Source organism: Nerophis ophidion, linkage group LG22, assembly GCF_033978795.1.
Source record: "Nerophis ophidion isolate RoL-2023_Sa linkage group LG22, RoL_Noph_v1.0, whole genome shotgun sequence".
In the NCBI taxonomy this organism is placed as follows: domain Eukaryota; kingdom Metazoa; phylum Chordata; class Actinopteri; order Syngnathiformes; family Syngnathidae; genus Nerophis; species Nerophis ophidion.
Window position 1 is genome coordinate 26,711,056 of NC_084632.1, and position 26,907 is coordinate 26,737,962.

Genomic DNA, 26,907 nt, shown 5'->3' on the forward strand with positions numbered 1-26,907 from the left:
TCAGGAGATTTATCTTTCCTGACGATTGAGGGAACCCTATATATATATATATATATATATATATATATATATATATATATATATATATATATATATATATATATACAGAGACATAATGTATAACTTAATAACTTTAAGTAAATAGTGAAGATTAAAAAACAATCACAAACAAACAAACAAAAAACAAACAAAACAAAAAAAATATATATATATATACATATATATATATATATATATATATATATATATATATAATAGTAACTATAAAAGCAGTCTTTTTCACAATGGGGAACAATTTCTCATATTCTTTCTGTTTCTGTAATATTGCAATATTTTCTTGTAAAGTTATTGCATTTTTATGTAAAATTATTACTTTTTAATGCAAAATCTGTCTTTTATTACAATATTGCCTTTTTTTGTTGTTCTTGTAAAATAGTGACATATTTTGAACATAATTGTGAATTTTGTCATAATTTTGCCCAGTAAAATTCTGATTATTATTATAATATTGCCAAAATGTTCAAGTTTTCTTGTAAAATTGTGACTGTTATTGAGTAACATTCCTACTTTTATTATATTGCACAAACGTTCTGTCTTTCTTGTAAAAGTTTGACTTGCGTTGAGTTAATTTTCAACTTTTATTATAATACGTCCAAAATTCTAAGCTTTTCTTGTCAAATTGTGACTTTTTCTTGTGAAATTCCAACTTATTTTTCACAAGCTTTTTTTATACATGCTTGGTATGTATATATTACTAATTTTGTAAAAACAAATCTTTATGTATGTAGAACGGTTGGTCCTAAAGTGAGGCATTTTTCAGAGGTCTCAACAAGGTAACAAATACACGAATGTGTGTGTGTGTGTGTGTGTTTTCTTGTATGTCTACCCTTCTTGAGACATCAACAAGGAAAAAGTACCTTCCATATAAGGACCGGTGAACAAGTTAGGACCGAAATCATGGTCCCAATACTGAAAACCATTGAATCTAGTAGAGAATGTCTCATTTGCAGCCCTGGTGATGAAAACTATCAAAATTAGGGTGAGCCCAAAAAGGAGGGATTTTTCGATTTGACTGTGTCGGTTTTAAAAGTGCTCCCCCTCTGGTCAAAATGTGTAATAACGATTGTGTGTAAGAAATTGAAATGTAACCCCTTTGGCCAAAATTAATTAAAACAAATAAATAAATATAATTAATGTATACACAGACATACTGTAATGACAGAGTAAATAATGAAGATTGAAAACTAATTAAAAAAAATAAATTAAATTGACTTAAGGCTTACCTTTTTTATATTTTCATAGTATGTATATATTAATCATGTTGTAAAAAACAATCTTTATATGGCTAGAAAGGGTGGTCCTAATAAGGTAGGAATTCTTCAGAGGTCTCAAGAAGGTGACAAATACAAGCATTGTGTGTGTGTGTCTCACCATGCAGGAACATAAACTGCGAAACATTACCTGGACAGTATGAATGTGCTGAACTTGAACAAGTGCAATAAAGTACTGTGTGTGTGTGTGTGTGTGTGTGTGTGTGTGTGTGTGTGTGTGTGTGTGTGTGTGTGTGTGTGTGTGTGTTGCTTAGGGGATACACTGACACCGCAACACGTCAAACACAATCTTCCTGCAGTCATGATGCTCCAAAAAAGGCCTTGAAGGTGTTAATATAAAATGATATAATGTTTCATTATGCATGCAATAAACTGTATGTGCATCCTTACGTTGCAAAGTAGAATAGTTATCCATCCTGTCTGCTGCAGGTGTCGGATCCAATGTGCAGGGGGGGGGGGGAATAAAAAATTAAAAAAAATATTAAAAAAAAGATTCACGCACAGTCGTGGTCCTCGTGGACACACAGACTTGGACGGGATCAGACCGACGAACCAAGCCGGTGTGATTCGAAGACAGCAGGTACCTTGACCCAGTCCACCAGCCGCATCCTTAACGCCCCCGTAAATACGCAAGAGCACGAAGATGAGCTCATCGGTCCGGCGAGGGTTTATAAAATCCAGCCCGTGTCTCCTCCACTACATAAATGACACGCACGGTCCCTGCAGCGCGTCCGTGCAAAACAATCCCAAAATGCAGCAAAAAAGGATGGAAGATAAAAAAATTAAAAAAAGAACCTTCAACAGGCGAATGTGTCAGCGTTCTTCTGAATTCAGCGGGAGCGTCTCCTCCCATGTGTGTCCCGATGAGGAGGAGGAAGGAGGAAGATGGAAGGAGGACGTATGTTTACGCGTCAGAGGGGCGCGTCGTCTCGGTCGCACTCGGCTAAGCACGCGCGCGGACGCGCACGCACAACTACAGCAACAGCAAAGCAAGTCAAGGCGTGAACTGTTCCATTGACTTTACAAAGAAACGAGCAGCGGTCCCTCGTTTATCGCGGTTAATTGGTTCCGGACATGACACAAACACGTTGAGTTGAGGTTGAGTTTATTCTGAACATGCCTACAATTACAACATGGTAGGGCTGGGCAATATGGCCTTTTTTTTAATATCTCGATATTTTTAGGCTATATATACGATATATTAGGGCAGGGCGATATTGGCTTTTATCAATATCGCGATATCTTTATGCCATATTGCGATATACGATATATATTACGATATTTTGCCTTAGCCTTGAATGAACACTTGATGCATATAATCCCATCAGTATGATGATTCTATGTGTCTACAATAAAACATTCTTCTTCATACTGCATTAATATATGCTACTTTTAAACTTTCATGCAGAGAGGGAAATCACAACTAAGTCAATTGACCAAAAGTGTATTTATTAAATACTCTTCATTCTCTCGCGGGTGACTTTTTAAATGAAAGAACAAATTAATAGTGTTGCTACCTTTTGGTAGTAACACATCTGCTGCATACTTTGCATATTGCTGTTGTCTGCTGAATATCTTCCCACTTAAAGCCAAACCACCACCAGATGATGGACCCCCTGCTCTTTATTATGGGCATTTATTGTTCTTCCTCCATTTGTGATCAGTTTCGCACCTTCTCTCTCTTGTAATGTCACAAGCTCCGCTCCGCTCGACCTGCCTCAGCAAACGTTAGTCATGCTGCTACACTCGCGAGAGTATGTGACGTATGTAAGAAGGCGGGCTTGTTTTCCGTCTCTGTGAGAATGAGAGACGAGGACGACTGAGAAACACGCCTGTTGTGTAATGTACGCAGCTAACAGCAACTCGACCTGCCTCAGCTAACGTTAGCCATGATAACGTTAGCTCTCGGCGAGAGCGTGTGACGCTACATGCTTGACAGTATGTGACGTATGTAACAAGGCGGGCTTGTTTTATATCTCTGTGAGAAGGTGACACAAGGAGTGAGATACGCCATATATATATACAGTATATGCATGTATGTATATACATGCATATACTGTATATACAGCTAAAAGCAAGTGTGGGAGAACATATAATCGAATATTACGATATAGTCATTTTCTATATCGTACAGAGACAAACCTGCGATATATCGTTTATGTCAATACATCGCCCAGCCCTACGATATATATTACGATATTTTGCTTTGGCCTTGAATGAACACTTGATGCATATAATCCCAGCAGTATGATGATTCTATGTGTATACATTAAAACATTCTTCTTCTTACTGCATTCATATATGCTACTTTTAAACTTTAATGCAGAGAGGGAAATCACAACTAAGTCAATTGACCAAAAGTGTATTTATTAAAGTTGTTAAGCAATGGCACAAACATTCATGTCATTTCCAAAACAGAAAGTGCAAGATTGTCAGAGACATTTTAAGTGTCAAATAAAAATAAACTGTATAACAGGAAATCAAATGTGGCAGGTTACTACGGACGTTATGAAATTCTCCTCATTCTCTAGCGAGTGACTTTTCAAATGATGCTACATATTAGCAGTAATGCTACTTTTTATAGCAACGCTTTTGCCCCCCACTTGACAAATTACGGTTGTCTGTTCGACATATTCCCACTTGAACCGAACCACCGCCAGACAATGGAACCCCCTGCTGTTTTTATTAGGGAATTAAGTCTTCCTTCATTTGTTACCAGATCCGCACCTTCTTTCTCTCGTATTAACACTCGCACGGCTACGTTAGCATCACAGCTAACGTTACCTATGCTGCTACCTCTCTGCTGGGCGAGGGCGTATACGTATGTGACGTATGACATGGCAGTATGTGAAGTGTGTAAGTTTGTGCGCCTGCTTGTCCGTGAGAAGGAGAGACAGGAAAGAGTGAGAAGAGCCTGTAGTGTAATGCCCGCAGCTCAAAGCAAGTGTGTGAGAACGCATACTCGAATATTACGATAAAGTCATTTTCTATATCGCACAGAGACAAACCCGCGATATATCGTGTATATCGATATATCGCCCATCCCGACAACATGGTACATCACTATTTACAGTTTATCTTTTAAACAAAAAAGAAGCGGAGTTTATTTATTCCTACTCCTTCTCCTTTACATAGCATTTGCTAAATGAGCAAACCTGCTCAGTAATCTTGTGGTTAGAGCAGGGGTGTCAAATGTAAGGCCCGCGGGCCGGATCAGGCCCACGAACAGGTTTTATCCGGCCCGCGGGATGAGTTTGCTAAGTATAAAAATGAACCAACATTTTGGAATGAAACAAACTGTTGTTTTAAATGTGTCCACTAGATGACAAAATAGCAATTATTTGTATCTTTGTAAATGATGCTACAAATGTGAAAAACAATAACCACATGATGTTAGTGCACCATTTGAGGAAAACCAGCAAACTCCATAAATAAGATCCTGTAATTTGATTTTGATATAATTTTTCTATCGTGATAGATTGAAAATTAACACCAATGAGTTGACTGATGAACATTATCAAATAATGTATTCAGAAAGAATAAAACATTACAAATAAAGATACATGTAAGTGTAAAAAAACAAATCAACAACATTATGATTTTTAATTTTTCAGAATTTGCTTGTTCTATTTTCAAACCAAGAAAACAATCTGAAGATATCTTTATTTTTAAGTTATCGTGCTGCTTGGGAGTAGATTTTTCTCCATGAGGCCCCCGATCTAAAATTAGTTTGACACCCCTGGGTTAGAGTGTCCGCCCTGAGATCGGTAATTCGTGAGTTCAAACCCCTTGCTTGGCACCCAGCATCAAGGGTTGGAATTGGGCGTTAAATCACCAAAATGATTCCCGAGCGCAGCTGCTGCTCAGTGCTCCCCTCACTTCCCAGGAGGTGGTACAAGGGGTTGGGTCAAATGCAGAGGGTTATTTCACCACAGTGTTTCACCTAGTGTGTGTGTGACAATCAGTGGTCCTTTAACTTTTAACGTTCAGATTCAAAAATACTCCATAAGTAATAACATAAAAAATAAATAAATATATATTAATTAGTGCAGTAAGTTGTATTTCATATGGTGAGATAAATATGATTATCAATTAATTCAGAATTTTTATCATGGTTCTTCTTCTTCGTACGTTTGAAGAGTTTCTTAAATAGGATCATAAAAGCACATTGTTTTCCTAATCCATTCCATAATTTAATTACACAAAATTATTAGTTTCATTGTCTCTGAGGAGAAATTTGTCTTGTACATCAAGACACAGCATTTTACATACATACATACATACATACATACATACATAAATACGTACATACAGTTCATCCGACAATACAGTGAAGACAGTGAACAGTGCGCAGGTATATCAGTTAGTTATAAGATCACACATTACACTCCCCCCGTATTGCACACCTCCCGTATTGCACTATCCAAATATTGCACTCCTTATTATTGCATCCGGTTATTACAGTAGTTTTCTGTTGTTAAGTGCTTTGATTGAGTTAGTATGTTGCTGTTCTGTACAATTTACCATTTGGCATCAATCACGGGTGATTTTAAGACCCTGCTTCCTCACGGTTTTGTTGAATATTTCTTGAAGGGAGCAAGGGGGCTGCATGCCAATTCTTTTACCAGCCCTCTTGATAAGGTTTTGAAGTTGGGTTTTGGGTTTGACAGACAGATTTCCAAACAATATGGAGATGCCAAAACGGATGTTTCAATGTTTGCCTTATAAAACAACATCATGACATTGCTTGCCACACATACAGAAGGTCTTAAGTGTTGTACGTGCATGCAAATGTTTTATATTACATTTTTCTCCAAGGTTATATTTATCCTCTTTTGTTGGGAATAATTGTCGTACATTCTTGGGTAGCAGGTTATAGTTTGCTTTGTGCATAATTTTAGCTGTTTGCAAATTCACTATGTGGTGGAATTTCATAATTTTCGATTCAATAAATAAAAGGGTTTAAATGTTCTCCATAGCCAACGTTATGTATTATTCTAATTGATCTTTTTTGTGACACGGTTATGAATTAAGTGCACTTCTGTAGTTATTTCCCCATATTTCTGCACAATAACTCAGATATGGTATCACTAGCGAGCAGTAGATAATATAGAGTGATTCTTGGTCAAATGCATATTTAGCTTTATTCATTATTGATGTGTTTCTTGCCACCTTATGTTGTAAATTTCTTTATGAGATTTCCAGTTAATTTTATAATCAATCATTATACTTAGAAATTTGGTTTAATTTCCTATTTCAATTTCTATTCTGTCTATTTGTATTTGTTTGACATTCCCTTCTACTGTTACCAAAAATCTTTATTTTAGTTTTACTGAGGTTTAAGGATAGTATGTTTTTGTCAAACCATCTTTTTAATTTGTTCATTTCTACGGTTACTGGTATTAGCTTATGTGTGTTCTCTCCTGAACAAAACATTACTTCACATTTCAGTGAAGTCGGAATGGTTATTATATATCAAATATTGTCATAGCTAGAGCAGTATTTCTCAAACTTTTTTGCACCAAGTACGACCTCAGAAAATTCTTGGTTCTCCAAGTACCACTATATGACCAACATTGAAATACAATATACTAATAGGCCTAAATATTAATTAAAAACAAGCCTGTGGTCTTATTTAACAAGTATATGTAATATTTTGTCCAATCTAACATTACACAAAGTGTGACCAGTAACACTGTGTTTGAATATTTAATTCAGTGATTCATTGGCGTAGAATTACTGAGCTGGAACATAAAAAAATGATTTACTACCTTTTAAATAGGGTTTTAACTAGTGACGTCAAACAATTAAATTAGTTTGCTCATAGCGAACTCAAAATTAACTGCGATTAATCACAGAGAGATACGATTTTTCATCACTAACCTCAGATTTAACTCAAAATGAACCGTGAATAATTACAGATGGATACGATTTTTCATCACTAATAAGTGTACACTAGACAGACAGTTTTCCAGTTTAAAAATGTGTGTGTTTTAAAGAAATGATGTTTAAACAATATGCTTTTTTGAACAACTCAGCACAAAAAACACAAACACGCATTTAATGACAATTAAAACAGTTACCTGCAGTGCATTGCCATCTTGACAAATGTTGTATTTTGTAGGAATACATAATTTGTATTCCTGCTGTATAAGAGCACTTGCATTCAGTGGAGGAGCTACTCCACATTGAGATGTTAGTTTCGCACATTAATACCAAAGTGTGGATTGTTATGCTCATGGATGTCAAATATGTTTGTTAATGTAATCTGTGATATTACTACCCGAAAAAATAAATCAATCAATCAATCAATGTTTACTTATATAGCCCTAAATCACTAGTGTCTCAAAGGGCTGCACAAACCACTACCACATCCTCGGTAGGCCCACATAAGGGCAAGGAAAACTCACACCCAGTGGGACGTCGGTGACAATGACGACTATGAGAACCTTGGAGAGAAGGAAAGCAATGGATGTCGAGCGGGTCTAACATGATACTGTGAAAGTTCAATCCATAATGGATCCAACACAGTCGCAAGAGTCCAGTCCAAAGCGGATCCAACACAGCAGCGAGAGTCCCGTTCACAGCGGAGCCAGCAGGAAAACATTCCAAGCGGAGGCGGATCAGCAGCGCAGAGATGTCCCCAGCCGATACACAGGCGAGCAGTACATGGCCACCGGATCGGACCGGACCCCCTCCACAAGGGAGAGTGGGACATAGGAGAAAAAGAAAAGAAACGGCAGATCAACTGGTCTAAAAAGGGAGTCTATTTAAAGGATAGAGTATACAAATGAGTTTTAAGGTGAGACTTAAATGCTTCTACTGAGGTGGCATCCCGAACTTTTACCGGGAGGGCATTCCAGAGTACTGGAGCCCGAAATGCTTCAAAATATTCTGTACCGTACATGTTGTAGTAAATGGCAATGTTTTAACCTTGCCTCTTTATCAATATAGTGTAATATTCAGCCTGCTAAACATTCTGTAATTGCAAAATATTAATCAGAGCAGGTTATAAAAGAATATACACTGTATTTCAATATGCCAGAAAACATTTGTTTAGTCAAAAACATCACAGAGTTGATTAAAAAATATATTTGAAATAGCATGATCTTAGTGTAGGACGATTTTTAATTTTAGTTAGACCAGTTGTGACGTGTGGCTCTATTATTGTGAAGCCGGAAGTGTGTGATTGGTGTTAGAAGAAGTACACTTCCTCTCTACCGTCTTTTTTCTGATAAGCTTGTATTTCATCTGACTAAAGCAGATAATGTAACAATCTACATTTTAGCTTATAAACGCACTTAAAAGTAAGCTCTGATAGGTTTGGTCTGCTCTAGTGGGCATTACTAATACAGTATTGATATTTTTAGTTTATACAGCCACTTTGATGCTTGAAAATACTTCATTTAGGCCAAAAGTCGGCAACCCGCGGCTCGAGAGTGGGTCCCTGGAGCTTTTTCAAAAATGTATGAAAAGGGAAAAAGATGGGGGTAAAAATAAATGTTTTCTTTTAATATGGTTTCTGTCGAAGGACAAACATGACACAAATCTTCCTAACTGTCAGAAAGCCGACTGTTTAATATGCTTGTGTTTATGCTTCACTGATGAGAGTATTTGGCGAGCGCCGTTTTTTCCTACTTATTCCGGCGGTCCTTGAACACCGTAGTTGTGTGGACTGTGATGCAACAGTTTGTTTACATGTATAACTTTCTCTGAAGCTGCCCCAAAATATTTTATGCCACTGTGTAAAACATTTTGTCCACAAAACTTGTTATGCTGTGTGTGAATGCACAAACGTGAGCTTTGTTGTTATTGACTTGTGTGGTGTGCCAATCAGGCATATTTGGTCAGTGCATGACAGCAAGCTAATCAATGCGAACATGCTATTAAGATAGCTGTATGTACGTATTGCATCCTTATGCCTAGTTTGTAGGTATATTTGAGCACATTTAATTTCCTTTACTTGCTCTTTGTATTTAATTCATATTTGCATGCCGTATAACACATTATCTGTATGTAATAATGGCTGCAGGTTTGATAGCTGTTTGTGTGCCATGTTGTTCAAGATAACAGCAAACGTTACCCATCTTGCAAAGATCGGAATAAATCCATGACAAGATGCCGGCCTGTTGTTTACTTTAACTTGGACACACACATCTATACCTTTGGCCGTTCTAAGACAGTAATTTCCAGGAGTAACATCACCCTCTGAAAAGCCTCCGTTTTACTTTGTATGATAAATATTACATTTCAAGTAAAAAAAAAGTCAATTTCTGTCAACAAAGATTTGTGTCAGCCTGTGACACAGTCATTTTGATAAAAGGGTAATATAGATAATATAGACACTTACATCATGTGTTGCCTTCATTATAAGACTTACAGTTGGGCAAAAAAGTATTTAGTCAGAACCGATTGTGCAAGTTCTCCCACTTAAAATGATGACAGAGGTCTGTAATTTTCATCATAGGTACACTTCAACTGTGAGAGACAGAATGTGAAAAAAAATCCAAACATTCACATTGTAGGAACTTTAAAGAATTTATTTATAAATTATGGTGGAAAATAAGTATTTGGTCAACCATTCAAAGCTCTCACTGATGGAAGGAGGTTTTGGCTCAAAATCTCACGATACATGGCCCCTTTCATTCTTTCCTTAACACGGATCAATCGTCCTGTCCCTTTAGCAGAAAAACAGCCCCAAAGCATGATGTTTCCACCCCCATGCTTCACAGTAGGTTTGGTGTTTTTGCGATGCAACTCAGTATTATTCTTCCTCCAAACACGACAAGTTGAGTTTAGACCAAAAAGTTCTTTTTTGGTTTCATCTGACCACATGACATTCTCCTAATCCTCTGCTGTATCGTCCATGTATCCATTTTGGTATAAACTCAACTCGTCGTGTTTGGGGGAAGAAGAATAAGACTTTTAATTTTTGGCGGCACAAGACAAATTTTTTTTTTTTTTGTATTTTGATCCGATATGGATCTTTCAGCATTTTTGGTTGCTGACCCCTGATTCAGGCCCACAAAATTGTACACATTTCTACATGTATATGTGTATTTTCCTTTGCGTTGTGTGATTAATTTTTAATAACCACGGCCGACACCAGGGTTGGCGCTCGGCTGCACTTTACTTGTATGATGCGTCTAACAATTTCAACAGAAAATACTATTAGTTGTCAAAATTGTTTTATTAGTCTACTTGGTCATTTACTGTTAATAGTTGCTTACTTCTGTTCAAATTTAATAATCACTTATTCTTCTGTTGTTTGGATACTTTACATTAGTTATGAATGATACCACAAATTTGGGTATCAATCCGATACCAAGTCGTTACAGGATCATACAATGGTCATAAGTTAGGTACTCATGTGTCCAGAGCGAATTTCCTGAATTTATAAACATTCACCCATCCTTCCATCCTTCCATTTTCTACCGCTTGTCCCGTTCAGGGTCGCAGGGTATCACTGGAGCCTATTTCAGCTGCATTCGGGCGGAAGGCGGAGTACACCCTGGACAAGTCGCCACCTCATTGCAGGGCCAACACAGATAGACAGACAACATTCACACTCACATACACACACGAGGGCCACTTTAGTGTTGCCAATCAACCTATCCCGAGGTGCATGTTTTTGGCGGAGGGAGGAAGCTGGAGTATCCGGAGGGAACCCACGCAGTCACGGGGAGAACATGCAAACTCCACACAGAAAGATCCGGAGCCCGGGGTTGAACCCAGGACAACTCAGGACCTTCGTATTGTGAGGCACATGCACTAACCCCTGTGACACCACGCTGTATACATTTTTTCTAAAATTAAAAAAGATGTTGTGGTGCCAAAAAATATTGACGTAATCATAGTAGTATCGACTACATACGCTCCTCTACTTGGTATAAGTAGTGTAGTGAAGCATGTTTAGCGATTCCTCGTTCTGCAGGGATGATACTTGTAAGGAACTTACTTTATTTGTCGCCATGGAGGCGAAGATTAAGGATTTAGAAGTAGCTAAAACATTTCTGACTAAGGCTGTACTTTAGCCGCTGGCTCGCTAGCCATGTCTTAAAAATCCTTTTCCGGTAGGTGTTTCAGTGTTATAACTTCACCTTTATCATTAGTTTTTAAGCCAAAATGCTTCGGTTCTCCCTTTTCTGTCTACACACTGTGTCTGTTTGTAAGTACTCCGTGATTGTGCGATACCGAACATGCTCGTCTGCTCGTAAACCAGCAATGACACGACGGTGATATGGTACCGAATATGATTCATTAGTATCACAGTACTAAAGTAATACCGGTATACCGTACAACCCTACATTGAACTAATAATAATTCATTAGATTTATATAGAACTTTTCTGTCAACTAAATACTCAAAGCGCTCACAGACAAGAGAGAACCCATCATTCATTCACTCCACACTCATACGTCGGTGGTGGTAAGCTACCTCCGACCACCACCTATCACCAGTGTGAGGGCCACTGGGGTTAAGGGTGAAGTGTCTTGCCCAAGGAAACAACGGCAGTGATTTGGATAGCCCTTTTTTGTATTAAAAAAAAAAAAAAAAAAAAAAAAAAAAAAAAAAAATATATATATATATATATATATATATATATATATATATATATATATATATATACATTAATTTAAAAATGAAAAAGTATATATATACAGTATATATATAGATATAGATATATATAAAATATATATGTATATACCTGTACATATATAGATATATATATATATATATATATATATATATATATATACATATATATATATATATATATATATATATATATATATATATATATATATATATATATACAGGTATATACATATATATTTTTTTTTTTTTTTTTTTAACAAATACAAAATATTTAGGAGGGTTTATCCAACAACTAAATAAAGAGGGTCACAGTTTCAAGAGTTCAAGGGCTCACGGCCCGGACGTAAACTGTCTCATTAAAATGTGGATGTTTCTTAGAAAGTTTCTCCGTCGGTTTAATTACTTTTTGTGTTTACTTCATCGCAAAGTAAACACATCAGCTTTCCCATTGCATTGTCAATTATTCTGTACTTGTGCAGTCACTGTTAAAAGCCAGATTTCCTCTCTCTTTTTCTTTTTTTCCAGATATGATCGTGCCATTTTTGGCTTGAATGAGTAGTCTTATTCTCACCCCTGCTTCATTGTGACACATATGCCTCGCTGCATCTCCCTGCAGGGCAGCGGGAGCACTGCATACACAAGCGACCCTTGTTTGAATGGTTACATCAAGTCTATTTGGGTGATGGTTGGCGAGCCAAATGAAAATCATATGTGGCTCGCGGGCTGCCAGTTTATTAGGCCTTATCTACATTATTTGTTCTAGATGTTAGTAAAATAACTAATGAATGTTTTTAAATTTTTTATTCAGCAATGTATTGTTATAGCTGCTGGATGGCTTGTCTTTTAGAGGGCTGATAGAAATAATGCCGTTCTTTTTATATCTTTTTATCTTTGTATATCAGGGGTAGGGAACCTATGGCTCTAGAGCCAGATGTGGCTCTTTTGATGACTGCAGCTGGCTCTCAGATTAATCTTATCTTACATTGCTTAACACAATTAGTAATGAATAATTCCACTCGTAATCAGCGTTAAAAATAACGTTCAAAATGTAAAAAATTCTCATGCATTTTTATCCCTCCATCCGTTTTCTACCGAAGTGTTTCTCAACTTTTTTTGAGCCAAGGCACATTTTTTGCGTTTAAAAAATCCAGAGGCACACCACCAGCAGAAATGTATTAAACACGAAACTCAGTTGACGGTAAAAAGTCGTTGTCACAATTGTTGGATAGGACTTTAAACCATAACCATGCATTCATCAATATAGCTCTTTTCTCAAAGTAGATGTACTGTCACCACCTGTCACATCACGCCGTGACTTATTTTGAGTTGTTTGCTGTTTTCCTGTGTGTAGTGTTTTGGTTCTTGTCTTGTGCTCTTATTTTGTTTGCTTTTTCTCTTTTTTTGGTATTTTCCTGTAGCAGTTTCATGTCTTCCTTTGAGCGCTACTTCCCACATCTACTTTGTTTTAGCATTCAAGAATATTTCAGATCGTTTTTATCCTTCTTTGTGGGGACATTGTCGATTGTCATGTCATGTTCGGATGTACATTGTCTTTGCTCCATAGTAAGTCTTTGCTGTCGTCCAGCATTCTGTTTTTTTTTTTACTTTGTAGCCAGTTCGTTTTTAGTTTTGCTCTGCATAGCCTTCCCTAAGCTTTAATGCCTTTTCTTAGGGGCACTCACCTTTTGTTTATTGTTGGTTTAAGATTTAGACACCTTTTTTTTTTACCTGCACCCTGCCTCCCGCTGTTTCCGACATCTACAAAGCAATTAGCTCTAGACAGCACCGACCACTCAACAACACCACATCATTTTCAGACTGTAATCACTGGTTTGCAAAAAATATTTTTAACCCATATAGGTGACATTAGATAATCTCCCACGGCACACCAGACTGTATCTCACGGCACAGTGGTTGAAAAAGACTGTTCTACCGCACCTGTTCAAGAAGTCAAGAATGGTAAGAAGTATTTTATCCATTATTAGTTAGCTTCAGAATAAAAATGTTATTAAAAAGAAAAACATACGTGTTATACCCTAATGTTGGTTTTACATAAAAATGCACACATTTAGTTGTATTCAATGTTTAAAAAACATTATTTGGCTCTCACGGAAATACTTTTTAAAATATTTTGCTTCCATGGCTCTCTCAGCCAAAAAGGTTCCCGACCCCTGTTGTATATTATTATAATATAGATATATTGTTAAAATATATCTCTATTTGAAAAAATACAAATATTTCAATATGTATTTTCTGGTGCCTGGATCATTCCAGTTGCATGTGCTGCTGTTGAGATGGCGCACATCCTCCCTGCAGTCCGAACCAATAGCGTTTATAAAAATAGTTTCTGTTGTCTATAAATTGTGATTCCATTTTGCAGAAAAGGTGTTACATATTATATATGCGCACTGCTATATTAACAACATTGCATACAGGTTGGAGAGCATGATAACATGAATGTGTAGGGAAGGGGTGTCAAACGTGCGGCCTGTGGGTGGTATTAGGCCTGTGAACAGGTTAAATCCAGCCCGCAGCTCGCAGGATGAACTAGCTAAGTATAAAAATGAGCTGCAAGTTTCTTAATGAAAGAAACTGCTGTTTCAAATGTGTCCACTGGATGTCGCTATAGCAATTCAAGTGTAATCCGCTACTCCAATCAGCGCAAGTGCAATCGATTGGCTGCTCCTTTGGTGTCTGGCAGCAGATGGTGACGGACTAAAACTGTGGCAATGCACAATACCTTCTTTAATTGTAAATTTTCCAATCAAAGGATAAAATAAAGAAACGGTAAGATGCGATGACTTAAGTCAACATGACCATCATCTTTGTAGTTAAGTGTTCCGTGCAACACTTGCAATTGGTTGACGGCTCGATGTGCACCCTGAACTCCAATGTAAAAATGTGTGTGTCAACATTTGTTGTTTGTTCTATTTTATTTTATGCATACATCAAGCATGTTCTTATTGATTAAGTTTGGAGTTATGTTAACTTGATTTCGGATAAAGTGTCTATTTGATCATTGTTTTGTTGATATTATAGTCGTAACATTTGATGTACTAATGATGATAAATGAATGTGTTGTGGCCGTTGCTGATGTCACCAAAACGGCGGTTTGACAAAACATTCGATTGCTTTTTCAAACAGATCTTTAATGGTGAACTGCCGACAAGAAGAGGTTGAAGTTTAATGCTTTCCTAAATACACTGTGATAACGTCTTAGTTTGTTTCAAAAACATCTTCCTGATGTTTTTGAAACTGCACAGTTTTTTCCTCAGAAGTGTTTTGCCATGAAGAATATCTGTGATGTGTACATTTTCAGAATGTGCCTGTTGGATTTTTGGCCAAAGTAGAACAAAGTTAACAATCTAAAGTTGTCTTAGTTTTTAAATTATCAAGCCAGTATTTTACCATTCCGGCCTAATTGGGAATACATTTTCCTCTTTGCAGACCCTAAGCTAAAACTAGTTTGACACCCCTGGAGTAGGCCATATAATTCCAAAAGTACATGCAATAACCTCCTTTAAATAACACGGTCAGCAACACTTTTCAATTGTACACGCAGTCTTAGTAGATCACAAGCAACACACCCACTAATAGTACATGACATTTTATAGATTGCACATGCTGTTTAGCACGTGGTATTTGGATCTTAGTAGATCAGGCCCCACGTATAGTAATACAGTAGGAGTCATTGTATTGTAAGTTTTAAGCTGTGGTTCAGGGCTTGAGCAATAAGTGGCAGTGGTGTTTGCCTGCTATTTAAAACCAGTCCAGGAACAAAGAACAGTTCCCTTAGGACACATTGAAGTATCAAATGTGAGTCTGGAATGTGATTTGCTTTATAATAGACACCAATAAAAAGTTGATTTGTTTTCCTCATCGTCTTTCTGACAAAAATACGATATTTTTCTCATCTAACTAAAAAGCTGTGATAGTATTTATTGTATGTTTGGACTACAATAATAATAAAGCTTTGGCACAAGCACATACTGTATCTTTCTTTTGGAGGCTAGTAATATAAAAAAAAAAATAGACAGTATCGTTATGTTGTGGCCTAGCTGTAATGAGAAAGATAAAAATATCCACTATGTGCAAGCTCGTAATAATAATAATACCACGGTGGACTGGAACTTTTGCGACACAGAGTGATTGGCGACATAAGCAGGACTGACTTAAACGGGCTCCGCTGTTGAATAAATTAAATTAAGTCGTTCCCAAATCGTCCCCAGGTTGCAATCAAAAATGTCCAAAATGTAGACAAAACTTATGTCATGAGCACAGTGACGGACTGAACAAATAAGGAATAAATACTTAAAAACATATTGCAAACTAAGAAAAAAGTTGTGATAAGTTTGACAGTTTGCTGCATCACAGCCTCAGTTGTCATAAACAATGTAAACACATGCATGCCGATTTTACTGCTAACGCTTCTGCACAAATATGTTTACTTATTAATAGTGTGTTTTCCATGACGGCATTTCAGTATGCTTTCCTTAAATAAAAGACCAATATAAAAAAATAACCCAATAAAAGTTCTGTTTGGAGCAAGGTTGTTAAACTCATATTAGCTCAGGGGCCACATGGAAGAAAATCTATTCCCATGCGGGCCGGACTGTTGAAATCATGGCATAATGATTTTTTAAATAAAAACAAGTTTTAAAATGGTTTTCTTTGTCTTACTTTGATCAAAAATAGAGCAAGCATATTCTGAAAATGTAAAGTGCAGGCCAAAAGCGTTTTCTTTATTTTCATGTCTATTTATATTTTAGATTGTCACAGAAGGCATCAAAACTATGACACCTGTGAAGTGAAAACCATTTCAGGTGACTACATCTTGAAACTCAGCGAGAGAATGCCAAGAGTGTGCAAAGCAGTAATCAGATCAAAGGGTGGCTATTTTAAAGAAACTAGAATATAAAACATAGGTCTGCACGATTAAGGCCAAAATAATATATACAATTATTTTTAATTATAGTGAAATCACGATTATTATTAGGTAAAACTGTGTGAGGTGTGAATGTGACGCCATCATGTAATTTGTGAAGTCTAGAAAGGCTATAAATAAATGTGAGTCATTTATTTTAAGACAAATATTTATATATTTGTGTATTAATAATATCAACGTGTCAGCTTTTTGTCATTACCTTATGCATTTTATCTCCATTTTTATATTTTGACAGAGAGAGGTATTATTTTTAAGTAAATGTACCCATAGATGCTGTATTGGGACAGAGCCATTAAGAGTTTGAGCAGAAATATGTCATATATGAATTACCGATACACCATAAAAGTGCGATGTCACATGATTGGTGTTTAAAGTAATACATTTGTGAAATGAACAAACCCACAAAATATAAAAACATTGTGTTTACTTTTTGATATAAATATAAAACATAAAGAAGTTGACGATTAAAGATAAAGTCTAACAAACAAGCTTTGTTCTTCAACAACACCATGTGTTTCAGCGCAACAGTTTGGCAAACAAAAATAAACCCGAGAGATGCATCTAAAACACAATCTTCACAGCCTGCGTTTAATTTGTGTCTTCAGAACCTGCTTTTATTCAAAAAGATGACTTACAATTTAGCTAGTGTTGATGTTATCGGAACGCTGACAAAGTTAGCAGTTAAATAAAGGACGAGTGACCCTCCCAGTAAACGGCAAGACTTTATAAACAACTTGTGGCAACGTTTACATTCCCTACAAATCGTCTGCTGCATGTTTCATCCTGCCATTAATGCTCAGTCACAGCAACAGGACGATGTATTGAGAAAATAAAAGCAAAATCAAATATTTTTCACCTCCACGGTAAAATTTTAGCGTGGGACGAATCCGTCTGTCTCCAATATTGTCCACACCTGTTGTCATTTAATAGCAGCAGTGCGCTTTTAAACGCACGCACGCAGAGATTACAAGGAAATTTAGTGAGGGAAAATGAAGTTAAATTTAGCACTCGGCTCTGTTTACTCCAAGAGGAACTCTGCGCAGCAGAGTCTGTGTAGTGACTTTCTGCCATATTTCAAGCCAATTGACGCGAGCGTGCATGCGCTGGCGGTGTTGTGACTCCCTTTCCAGGAAGTAAGCAGTGTTGCCTAAAATGCATTAGAAATTATGTGTTTTTTCTGTAATAAAAAATGTAAACGGTATCACTAACCGTCTGAAATTTTACTGCGGTTTATCAATTTACCGTTTCCTAGCCACAAAACATTTATTTATCATCAATCAAATATTACAATAACAATAGTAACAAAACAATTATCAAAATAACTTCAAAGCCAAAATCAAGGTAACATAACCATAAACTTAACCAATGTGACCATGGTAGATTTAAGCTTAAAATTAAATAGAACAAACAACAAATGTAGAAACACACATTTTTAGAATGGAGTTCAGTATTACGACTGGTTGGCATATTGTTGCCGAACTTGTTCCCCTGTGGATGCGTCGACATGAACACAGCAAAGGTAAAATTAAATGATTTATTTAAGTAACAAAAAGGAACTAAAGAACAAAAACACTAGAGCTAAGCAAAAGGCAAACAAAAGTGCTAGCATGGAAGGCTAGGTAGACAAACAGATAAACTAAACTTGGCACGAAGGCACAAAAAGGTGAAACAAACACAATTAGCATGAGAGCTAAGAACAAGGAATAAATATAGCATGAAAGCTAGTGAGTAATTCTGAATAGCGCAGTCGTACTGTTGCACGTAAGCAAATTTGAATCCCAGAATGAATAACGAAAAGGGGCAGGCTTATACATGGCAGTAATCAAATGTAACAGGTGTGCGAGAACCGAGAGTAGCAGGTGAAACTAATAAGAAACCATGGAAACAGACAAAACAGGAACTAAGCAGTCAAATGACGGTGAGTGATACAAAACAAGGAAACAAAACAACAAACGGTGAAGATCCGAGCAGCGGATCGCAACATTCAGGGTGCACATCACTCCGTCAACCAACTGCTAGCGCTGCATGCAACTCACAACTGATCATCTTGACTTGAGTCTTTGCATCTCACCGTTTCGTTATCTTATCTGTTGAGTGAATCATTCACAATGAAAGAAGGTATTGTGTGTAAAGTCTGATGCGATCGGCTGCCAGCCTCAAAAGAAGTAGCTGATTGCTTGCACATGCGCTGATTGGAGTAGCGGCAGCCAGTCCAGAAGGTGCTTAAAGTCAGCTTACATGTCATCTTTAAATAGTATCATGTGTGACGTGGGTTACAATTGAATTGCTATTGCGACATCCAGTCGATACGTTTAAAACAGCAGCTTCTTTCATTAAAAAATGTTATGATCCGCTGCCCGGATCATATTCTGTTTATGTTTTCAGTTCACTTGTGTTCTCAGCACCTGTTAAATTTGTGTGTCTCAGTTGCCATGACGGCAGATTACAGTCACCTGCCTCTGGTTAGTGTTCGGGACGCGCACCTGTTGCCCGGGCACTAATCAGAGGGCTATTTAGTTTACACGCTGGCCTCACTCGGCCTGTTGGTCTTGTTTGCTCCCGTGCAACAAGTTACGCTCTTGGTTATGCTCATAGTCTGCATTTTGATACTAGCATCTTTTAGCTACCCTTTTGTTTTCCGTGCCGTGGGCACCGCAGAGCATATTTTGTTCTGCAACTAGAATAAATAATTTATTCACACCTGCAAGCCGCTTCCTGACATCGCTCTGCATCTTGAAAAGACGACCTCCGGCATCACAATGCCACGCAAGCGTAACAAAAATTTGCAGATCATTTTTATACTTCACAAACTCATCTTGCCATCATTAGGCCGTATTAGGCCCGCGGGCCGTACGTTTGACACCCCTAGTATCAGAGGTGTGGACTCGAGTCACATGACTTGGACTCGAGTCGGACTTGAGTCATCAATTTGATGACTTTAGACTCGACTTGACAGAATGTAAAAAGACTTGCAACTCGACTTAGACTTTAACATCAATGACTTGTGACTTGACTTAGACTTGAGCCTTTTGACTTGACATGACTTGCTACTTTCCCCAAAACCCAACGATTAAAAAGTTATTCAGGAGCGCTCCGTATCTTCCATCGTGTATGCGTGTCTGTCAACATGTGTGTGATGACAGCCTGTGCGCTACCTGTCAGTACAACAGCCAATCAAATTACATTCACGTTATTTTCGTCACATAGCATTCACCCAATCAAATTGCAGGAAAACCAACGAAGAAGAGATTTCAAACAACAGAAGAATAAGTGAAGAAAATTATGCCATGAAGTGTTTCGTTCGGGTATTAAAACTACGACTTGGTCAACAAAACAGGAATTGCCGTATGTAAAACAAGCGGTTGGAAGATTGCAGACGGAGACGCATCAATTTACAACTTCGTTCGACATTTGAAGTTGCACAAAGAAGGGTACGTTATGAATGTAAGCTAACGTTTATTGGCTGAGTAACGTGACTTTTATTTGCTGTGTAGTTAAATCAGTGAGGGTGTAAACTCACTGCTAACGTTATAACCATAGACATCTTACAAGGGTACGCAGCATCGAGCGCTACTGCCTATTGCCGCAGACGAGACGCGGGGCCGCCATCTTGGAGTGGTGATACGCTCCACTCAGTGAAATTCATTTGGCAGGAGCAATGAACTGTCAGCGCATTTAATTCATATTAACTCACTGAATACCACTTACGTTCACGCGCTTTTTTGTCACACGTGTAGCTATGATAAAGGACACATGTTTTGGCGTGTTCATAATTTGCTTAACAGTAATAGAATATTCTTATATGCCAGGGGTAGGGAACCTATGGCTCAAGAGCCCGATGTGGCTCTTTTGATGACTGCATCTGGCTCTCAGATAAATCTGAGCTGACATTGCTTAACATGATAAGTAATTAATAATTCCGCTGGTAATCACAGTGTCAAAAATAACGTTCAAAATATAAAACATTCTCATGCATTTTTATCCATCCATTCTACGTTTCTACCGCATCTGTTCAAGAAGTCGCATTAATGGTAAGAAGTATTTTATTTATTTTTGGTTATACTCAGAATAACAATGAGTATTAAAAAGAAGAAGAGACTTATTATAGTCTAAAAATTATGGTCTTTCCTAAAAATGCACGCATATAGTTGTATTCAGTGTTAAAAAAACAAACATTACATGGCTCTCACGGAAATACTTTAAAAAATCTTTGGTGTATGGCTCTCTCAGCCAAAAAGGTTCCCGACCCCCTGTTATATGCTATAAGTCAGTGGTCCCCAACCACCGGGCCGCGGTACCGGGCCGTGGCCCGATTGGTACCGGGTAGCAGAAGAATTTTTTATAAAAAAAAAAAAAAAAATTATTATTATTTTTTTAATTAAATCAACATAAAAAACACAATATACACTTACAAATAGTGCACCAACCACAAAAAACTTCCTTTTTCATGACAAAAACGTCCCTTTTTCATGACAAAGAAAAAAAAAGAAATAGGACACCCCCCCCGGGCCGCGGGACAAATTATTAAGCGTTGACCGGTCCGCGGATACAAAAAGGTTGGGGACCACTGCTATAAGTGACCAGACGTCTGAGATCAAAACTGGGAATATAATCCCAGAGAAGGGGGAAAAAACAGTCAGCTATTTTGAAGTTCAAGAAACAATATGATTAGGTTATATATACTTGCGCATATCCTACATAAACAATGTATGAATACATTAGATATCTATATATCTTACGGACCTATAGACCAGAGGTTCTCAAATGGGGGTACTTGAAGGTATCCCAAGGGGTACATCATATATTTTTTAAATATTCTAAAAATAGCAACAATTCAAAATCCTTTATAAATATATTTATTGTAAAATACTTCAACAAAATATGAACGTAAATTCATAAACTGTCAAAAGAAATGCAACAATGCAATATTCAGTGTTGACAGCTAGATTTTTTTGTGGACATGTTACATAAATATTGATGTTAAAGATTTCTTTTTTTGTGAAGAAATGTTTAGAATGAAGTTGATGAATCCAGATGGATCTCTATCACAATCCCCAAAGAGGGCACTTTAAGTTGATGATTACTTCTATGTGTAGAAATCTTTATTTATAATTATATCACTTGTTTATTTTTCAACAGGTTTTTAGTTATATTTACATCTTTTTTTTTCAAATAGTTCAAGAAAGACCACTACAATTGTGCAATATTTTGCACTTTTATACAGTTTAATAAATCAAAAACTGATGACATTGTGCTGTATTTTACTTCTTTATCTCTTTTTTCAACCAAAGATGCTTTGCTCTGATTAGGGGGTACTTGAATTAAAAAAATGTTCACAGGGGGTACATCACTGAAAAAAGGTTGAGAACCACTGTTATAGACTTTATCTCTGTTGCTGCAACAGCAGAGAGTTTATTCTGTCTTGACACTTTGTATTGATATTTTCTATTACATTCTTCCTTTAAATGCTCATGTTTACAGTGATTGTTTTATATGTATTTTTCATGTATGTTGCTTTGGATAAAAGTGTCCGCCAAATACTTGAACATATATAAACACCTGAAAGTCTTTACTTCACCTAAAACCACCAATCTGTTTCACTGGATTCAGAATAAAACCAAATTCTGTCTTACTCAACAAAGTTAGTATTTGAATATTGTTACTTGAAGACTTATCTGTGCTTACAATAAAATGAGAATGCATCATAATCAATGGCGGCTGGTGAATTTTGTTTTAGGTGGGCCTGAAAGTTTGTAAACCAAATACCTGTAGAGGGGGTCATCCTCCCCCAGAAGATTTCTTTGTGATTTTCACATACAAATATTGTAGTTATTTGGTCCTGCTTAACTCTGTGGTAATATTTTTTTCACAAAATACAACCAATAGTATGTTAATGTAAATTCTTACTTGTGAAAAGTAATCCTCCAATTCCTATTTTCAACAGTCCGCTCAATTGAGCAGGAAAACGCTGAATACCAGCCCATCATCTTTGTTTTCTACCTGTCAACTGTCAGTTTAGGCTGCTTGCCGGCTCCTCATCACCACTTCGAGATGGCGGCCAAATTGCTTTCGTCACAGCAGCCAATTCTGTGTCTACTTATAAGATGTCTATGGTTAAAACGTCAATGCAAACACGGCAATCTGTTGCGTCCACTGCAGTTCTCTACCTTATTCATACTTTTTGTCAAGTGATTTTTTTTTAAGCAGGGTTGCATGAGGTACCTACACATAACGTTACGTTAGTGAATGTCTCACACACAGTAACGTAACGTTAGACGGCGGTCAGCAGCACCGCGTATTTTAGCCACCTACAAAAAGACAAACATAGTCACATAAAGGTCAGTTAAAATGTGTACTACATTAAGAATATGTGTACACTATATTAAGAATATGTGTACGCACACATAAACACATACAGTATGAGATGAGATCAATGAGATAAGGTAACAACATGATATAAAGTGCTGATGAACTAGTTACAATGCAATATTCCATGGAAATACAATGTTAACACTTTTGTGAAAATAAGTACAGTTGCAGTTGTTTTTTCAAATGTGTTTATACTGTAAAGGAATGAGTTAAATGTTTAGAATAACTGGTTAATAGTGCTATTATGAAGTGCAATGTCAGCACTGTTTTTTTAAAATAATAAATACATTCAGCGTTTTAAAAACATACACAATCTGTGTACATATATTAGTCTGTGGTTGAAAAGACTTGAAATGACTCGAAACCCAGAATGCAGGACTTGGGACTTGACTTGAGACTTTCCAGTATTGACTTTGGACTTGACTCGGACTTGCCTGTCTTGACTCGGCACTTGACTCGAGACTTGAGGGCAAAGACTTGAGACTTACCTGTGACTTGCAAAACAATGACTTGGTCCCACCTCTGCCTAGTATAGAGCAAATACAATATTTACAAAAGACTTACAAAATAAGATGATAAAGAAATCAGTATTTGCTATGTTCCAAACTCCCTAGTTTCACAAAAATAGCTCTTTTGTCAGTACACAGCTTTAAATTTGGCACATCCTACTCTGTAATCCTGTATCACATGGAATGAGCAGTCTAACTCTTGATGACATTTATCCTATATGATGTCCAAAATGCAATTCCTGGTAACGTCTTTAACTCCCACTTCGCTTCAAGCGCAAGGCCTGAGCTGGAACAGCACTGATGACAGCATCAGAATATTTCCTTTAACACTCTTCAACAAACACACAATATACTGGCCTTTTAGTCATCATGATAAATTGTTCAATTTATTCATGTTCAAAGCAAACGTGGTGTCTGAATAGAATGTCCGTTGGTCAAAACACCGTAATGATCAAGAATTACAGCACACATAACACACCCTTCATCAACAGTCCTGTTTAGAGCAGCCTGTTTTGGGGGGCTGTCCTGTCTCATGCAAATCAGTTAATGCTCATCTCTTTACTCAGAAGAATGGCCATATATAGATGGGTACCGAATATTGTATTTTTAAAAGGTACAGGCAAAATTCCGTCTGCATTACCGAGGACCGATTCACGTGAAACGAAAAGATACCATATTTCGATACCTTTTGTTGCATGTTTCATCACATTCGGTTGCACTGGCCCTGCGATGAGGTGGCGACTTGTCCAGGGTGTACGCCGCCTTCCGCCAGATTGTAGCTGAGATAGGCGCCAGCGCCCCCCGCGATCCCAAAAGGGAATAAGCGGTAGAAAATGGATGGCTGGATGGCTAAAGCACTTGACAGAGAAACGCCAACAAAGCGAAAAGAAGGACCTTTGAAAATGCGCTAAGGCTCCACTTTTGGAAAATGCGCTAGGTCAATGCTAATTTGATATAATACAGACACCTTTTAACACCCTCCACATTTGGTAATGAAAACTAAAACTCAGATATGATTAAGATATACATAATTATTATTATATATTTTTATATTGTTACTATTTAATAAGTAACATTTATTAACACATTGACTACAAACAACAGCACTGAAAATTGCTATTGATGAGTACCGATATCGATTCCCATGCACCAGGAATTGCTGCTGCATCTCAGTACTGTACATTTTAGTTGAATTTGCGACTAAAATAGGTTGTGCGAGTTTTGGAAAAAAGAAAGTTGCGCAAGTGCGAATACAGATTTTACCCTTTTATCACATTTTGCTCCCAAAATAAATCCATTCAAAGTTTATAAGCAAGAGTAAGATTTTTGCCAATTTGTATAGCATGTTTGAAATAAACTTAAACCATAACCATAACCAAATGGACACGTGTTTGACGAGGAAGCCATGTGCCCTTCCTTCTTCTCCAATCACAGAGATGAGCGAAGCTCTAGTAGTTCACTCATATTTTAAACACGCAATAAACAAAGTCTTAGATGGAGGAACTGGTCAGTAAAATACAATGTTTTTTTCACCACCTTAAAACTTGACTGCACTGTGCACTAGTAACTATGAGTGTTAGTTAGTTAATTAGTTTCAGTTTATTTCGATCATGCAATACACTTACATCGGAGGAAATATTGAACAAATCAATAACTGAAGTGACAAACTCGCCATCCAAACAATTTTCCACTGCTACATTACCATGTAGTGTTGTTATGTGCCAGTCATCAGAGACTAATGCTAAGTGTGCGGCTCGCAGATGCTCACTTTACATGTAGCCTGTACTGATAACCTCAATTATATATCCAAAATGGGTAATGTAAAAAAATAAAATACAGTGCCTCATCTTTAGCTTTGACCCAGACAGTTGGGAATGATATAATTATTAAACCTTTGTATTGACACAGGTTTCTGGAGCATTTGTGCGGATGCTTTAGAAGGTGAGCGACTTTGTCGAGGGTCCCGAAACTACGGTCCGCAGCGTCCAAAATATGGCCCGTGGGAAGTCCTAAAATAAAAAAAAATAAAAAAAACTTATATATATATATATACATATATATATATATATATACATGTATGTATATATATATATGTATGTTTATATATATACGTATATACATATATATATATATATATATATATATATTATTAGTTGTTTTTTTTAATTATTAATTTTTTTTTTAATCTGTCCTTTCTAATCCATGTTCTAGCGCTTGTTACTCTCGATTTGTCCTAGCCCCTCAGGCAAATCATATTGTCTAAAAATGCATTTTCCCATCGATGATGTGACATCATCGTGCTCGCGCCGCTGTGCTCGGGAGGAAGCAGCAAGTGCGCGCTATTTAACTGAATTAGTGCACGGGGAATATATATATATATATATATATATATATATATATATATATATATATATATATATATATATATATGACGATAAGTCGCATTTTTTTTCATAGTTTGGCCGCGGGTGCGACATGTACTCCGGAGCGACTTAAGTGTGAAATTATTAACACATTACCGTAAAATATCAAATAATATTATCTATCTCATTCGCGGAGGAGTCAAAGAAAATGTCAGGAATCGTCACACACACGTCAGCAATCGTCACACACACGTCAAAAAATAAGAATTCGGCGGGGGAGGGTCATGGTAGAAGTGCATTGTGGGTCATGGATTGCTAACTGCTATATGCTATATGCTACTGCCGTAGCTATTAAAATGGATCATTTCAACTTTGGCGGTAACTTATAAAAACTGAGAAGGGCTGAACAAAAAATGGACCGAAAAGGAAATCATGTACTGCAGATTACAAGCTGGACGTAGTGAAATATGCAGCAGAAAACGATTTGGATTTGGCAGAGTTGTTTAGAAGCGACATTGAGGAAGAAGATTTCATCGGATTTATCGATTAGGAGTGACAGATTGTTTGGTAAACGTATAGCATGTTCTATATGTTATAGTTATTTGAATGACCATAATATGTTATTTTGACATACCAGGCACGTTGTCAGTTGGTTATTTATGCGTCATATAACGTACACTTATTCAGCCTGTTGTTCACTATTCTTTATTTATTTTAAATTGCCTTTCATATGTCTATTCTTGGTGTTGGATTTTATCAAATACATTTCCCCCAAAAATGTGACATACTCC

The 26,907-nt window shown here is 36.9% G+C and overlaps 1 protein-coding gene across 21 annotated transcripts in view; it reads right to left on the reverse strand.

The window, feature by feature from the left end:
• lrrc7 (leucine rich repeat containing 7) overlaps window positions 1-26,907 on the reverse strand; it is a 334,407-nt gene that overhangs the window by 214,732 nt on the left and 92,768 nt on the right. For 20 of the 21 annotated variants that reach the window (XR_009803708.1, XR_009803707.1, XR_009803709.1 and 17 more), the window contains exon 1: window positions 1,722-2,193. The exons of the other annotated variant lie outside the window; for it this stretch is intronic. Coding sequence is in view for 16 of the 20 variants with exons in the window: in XM_061883597.1 (XP_061739581.1) it covers window positions 1,722-1,746 (25 nt within the window). In the remaining 4 variants the exon portion in view is untranslated. Of the gene's footprint in view, window positions 1-1,721; window positions 2,194-26,907 lie in introns of those variants that run through there. 21 annotated transcript variants of the gene reach the window in all.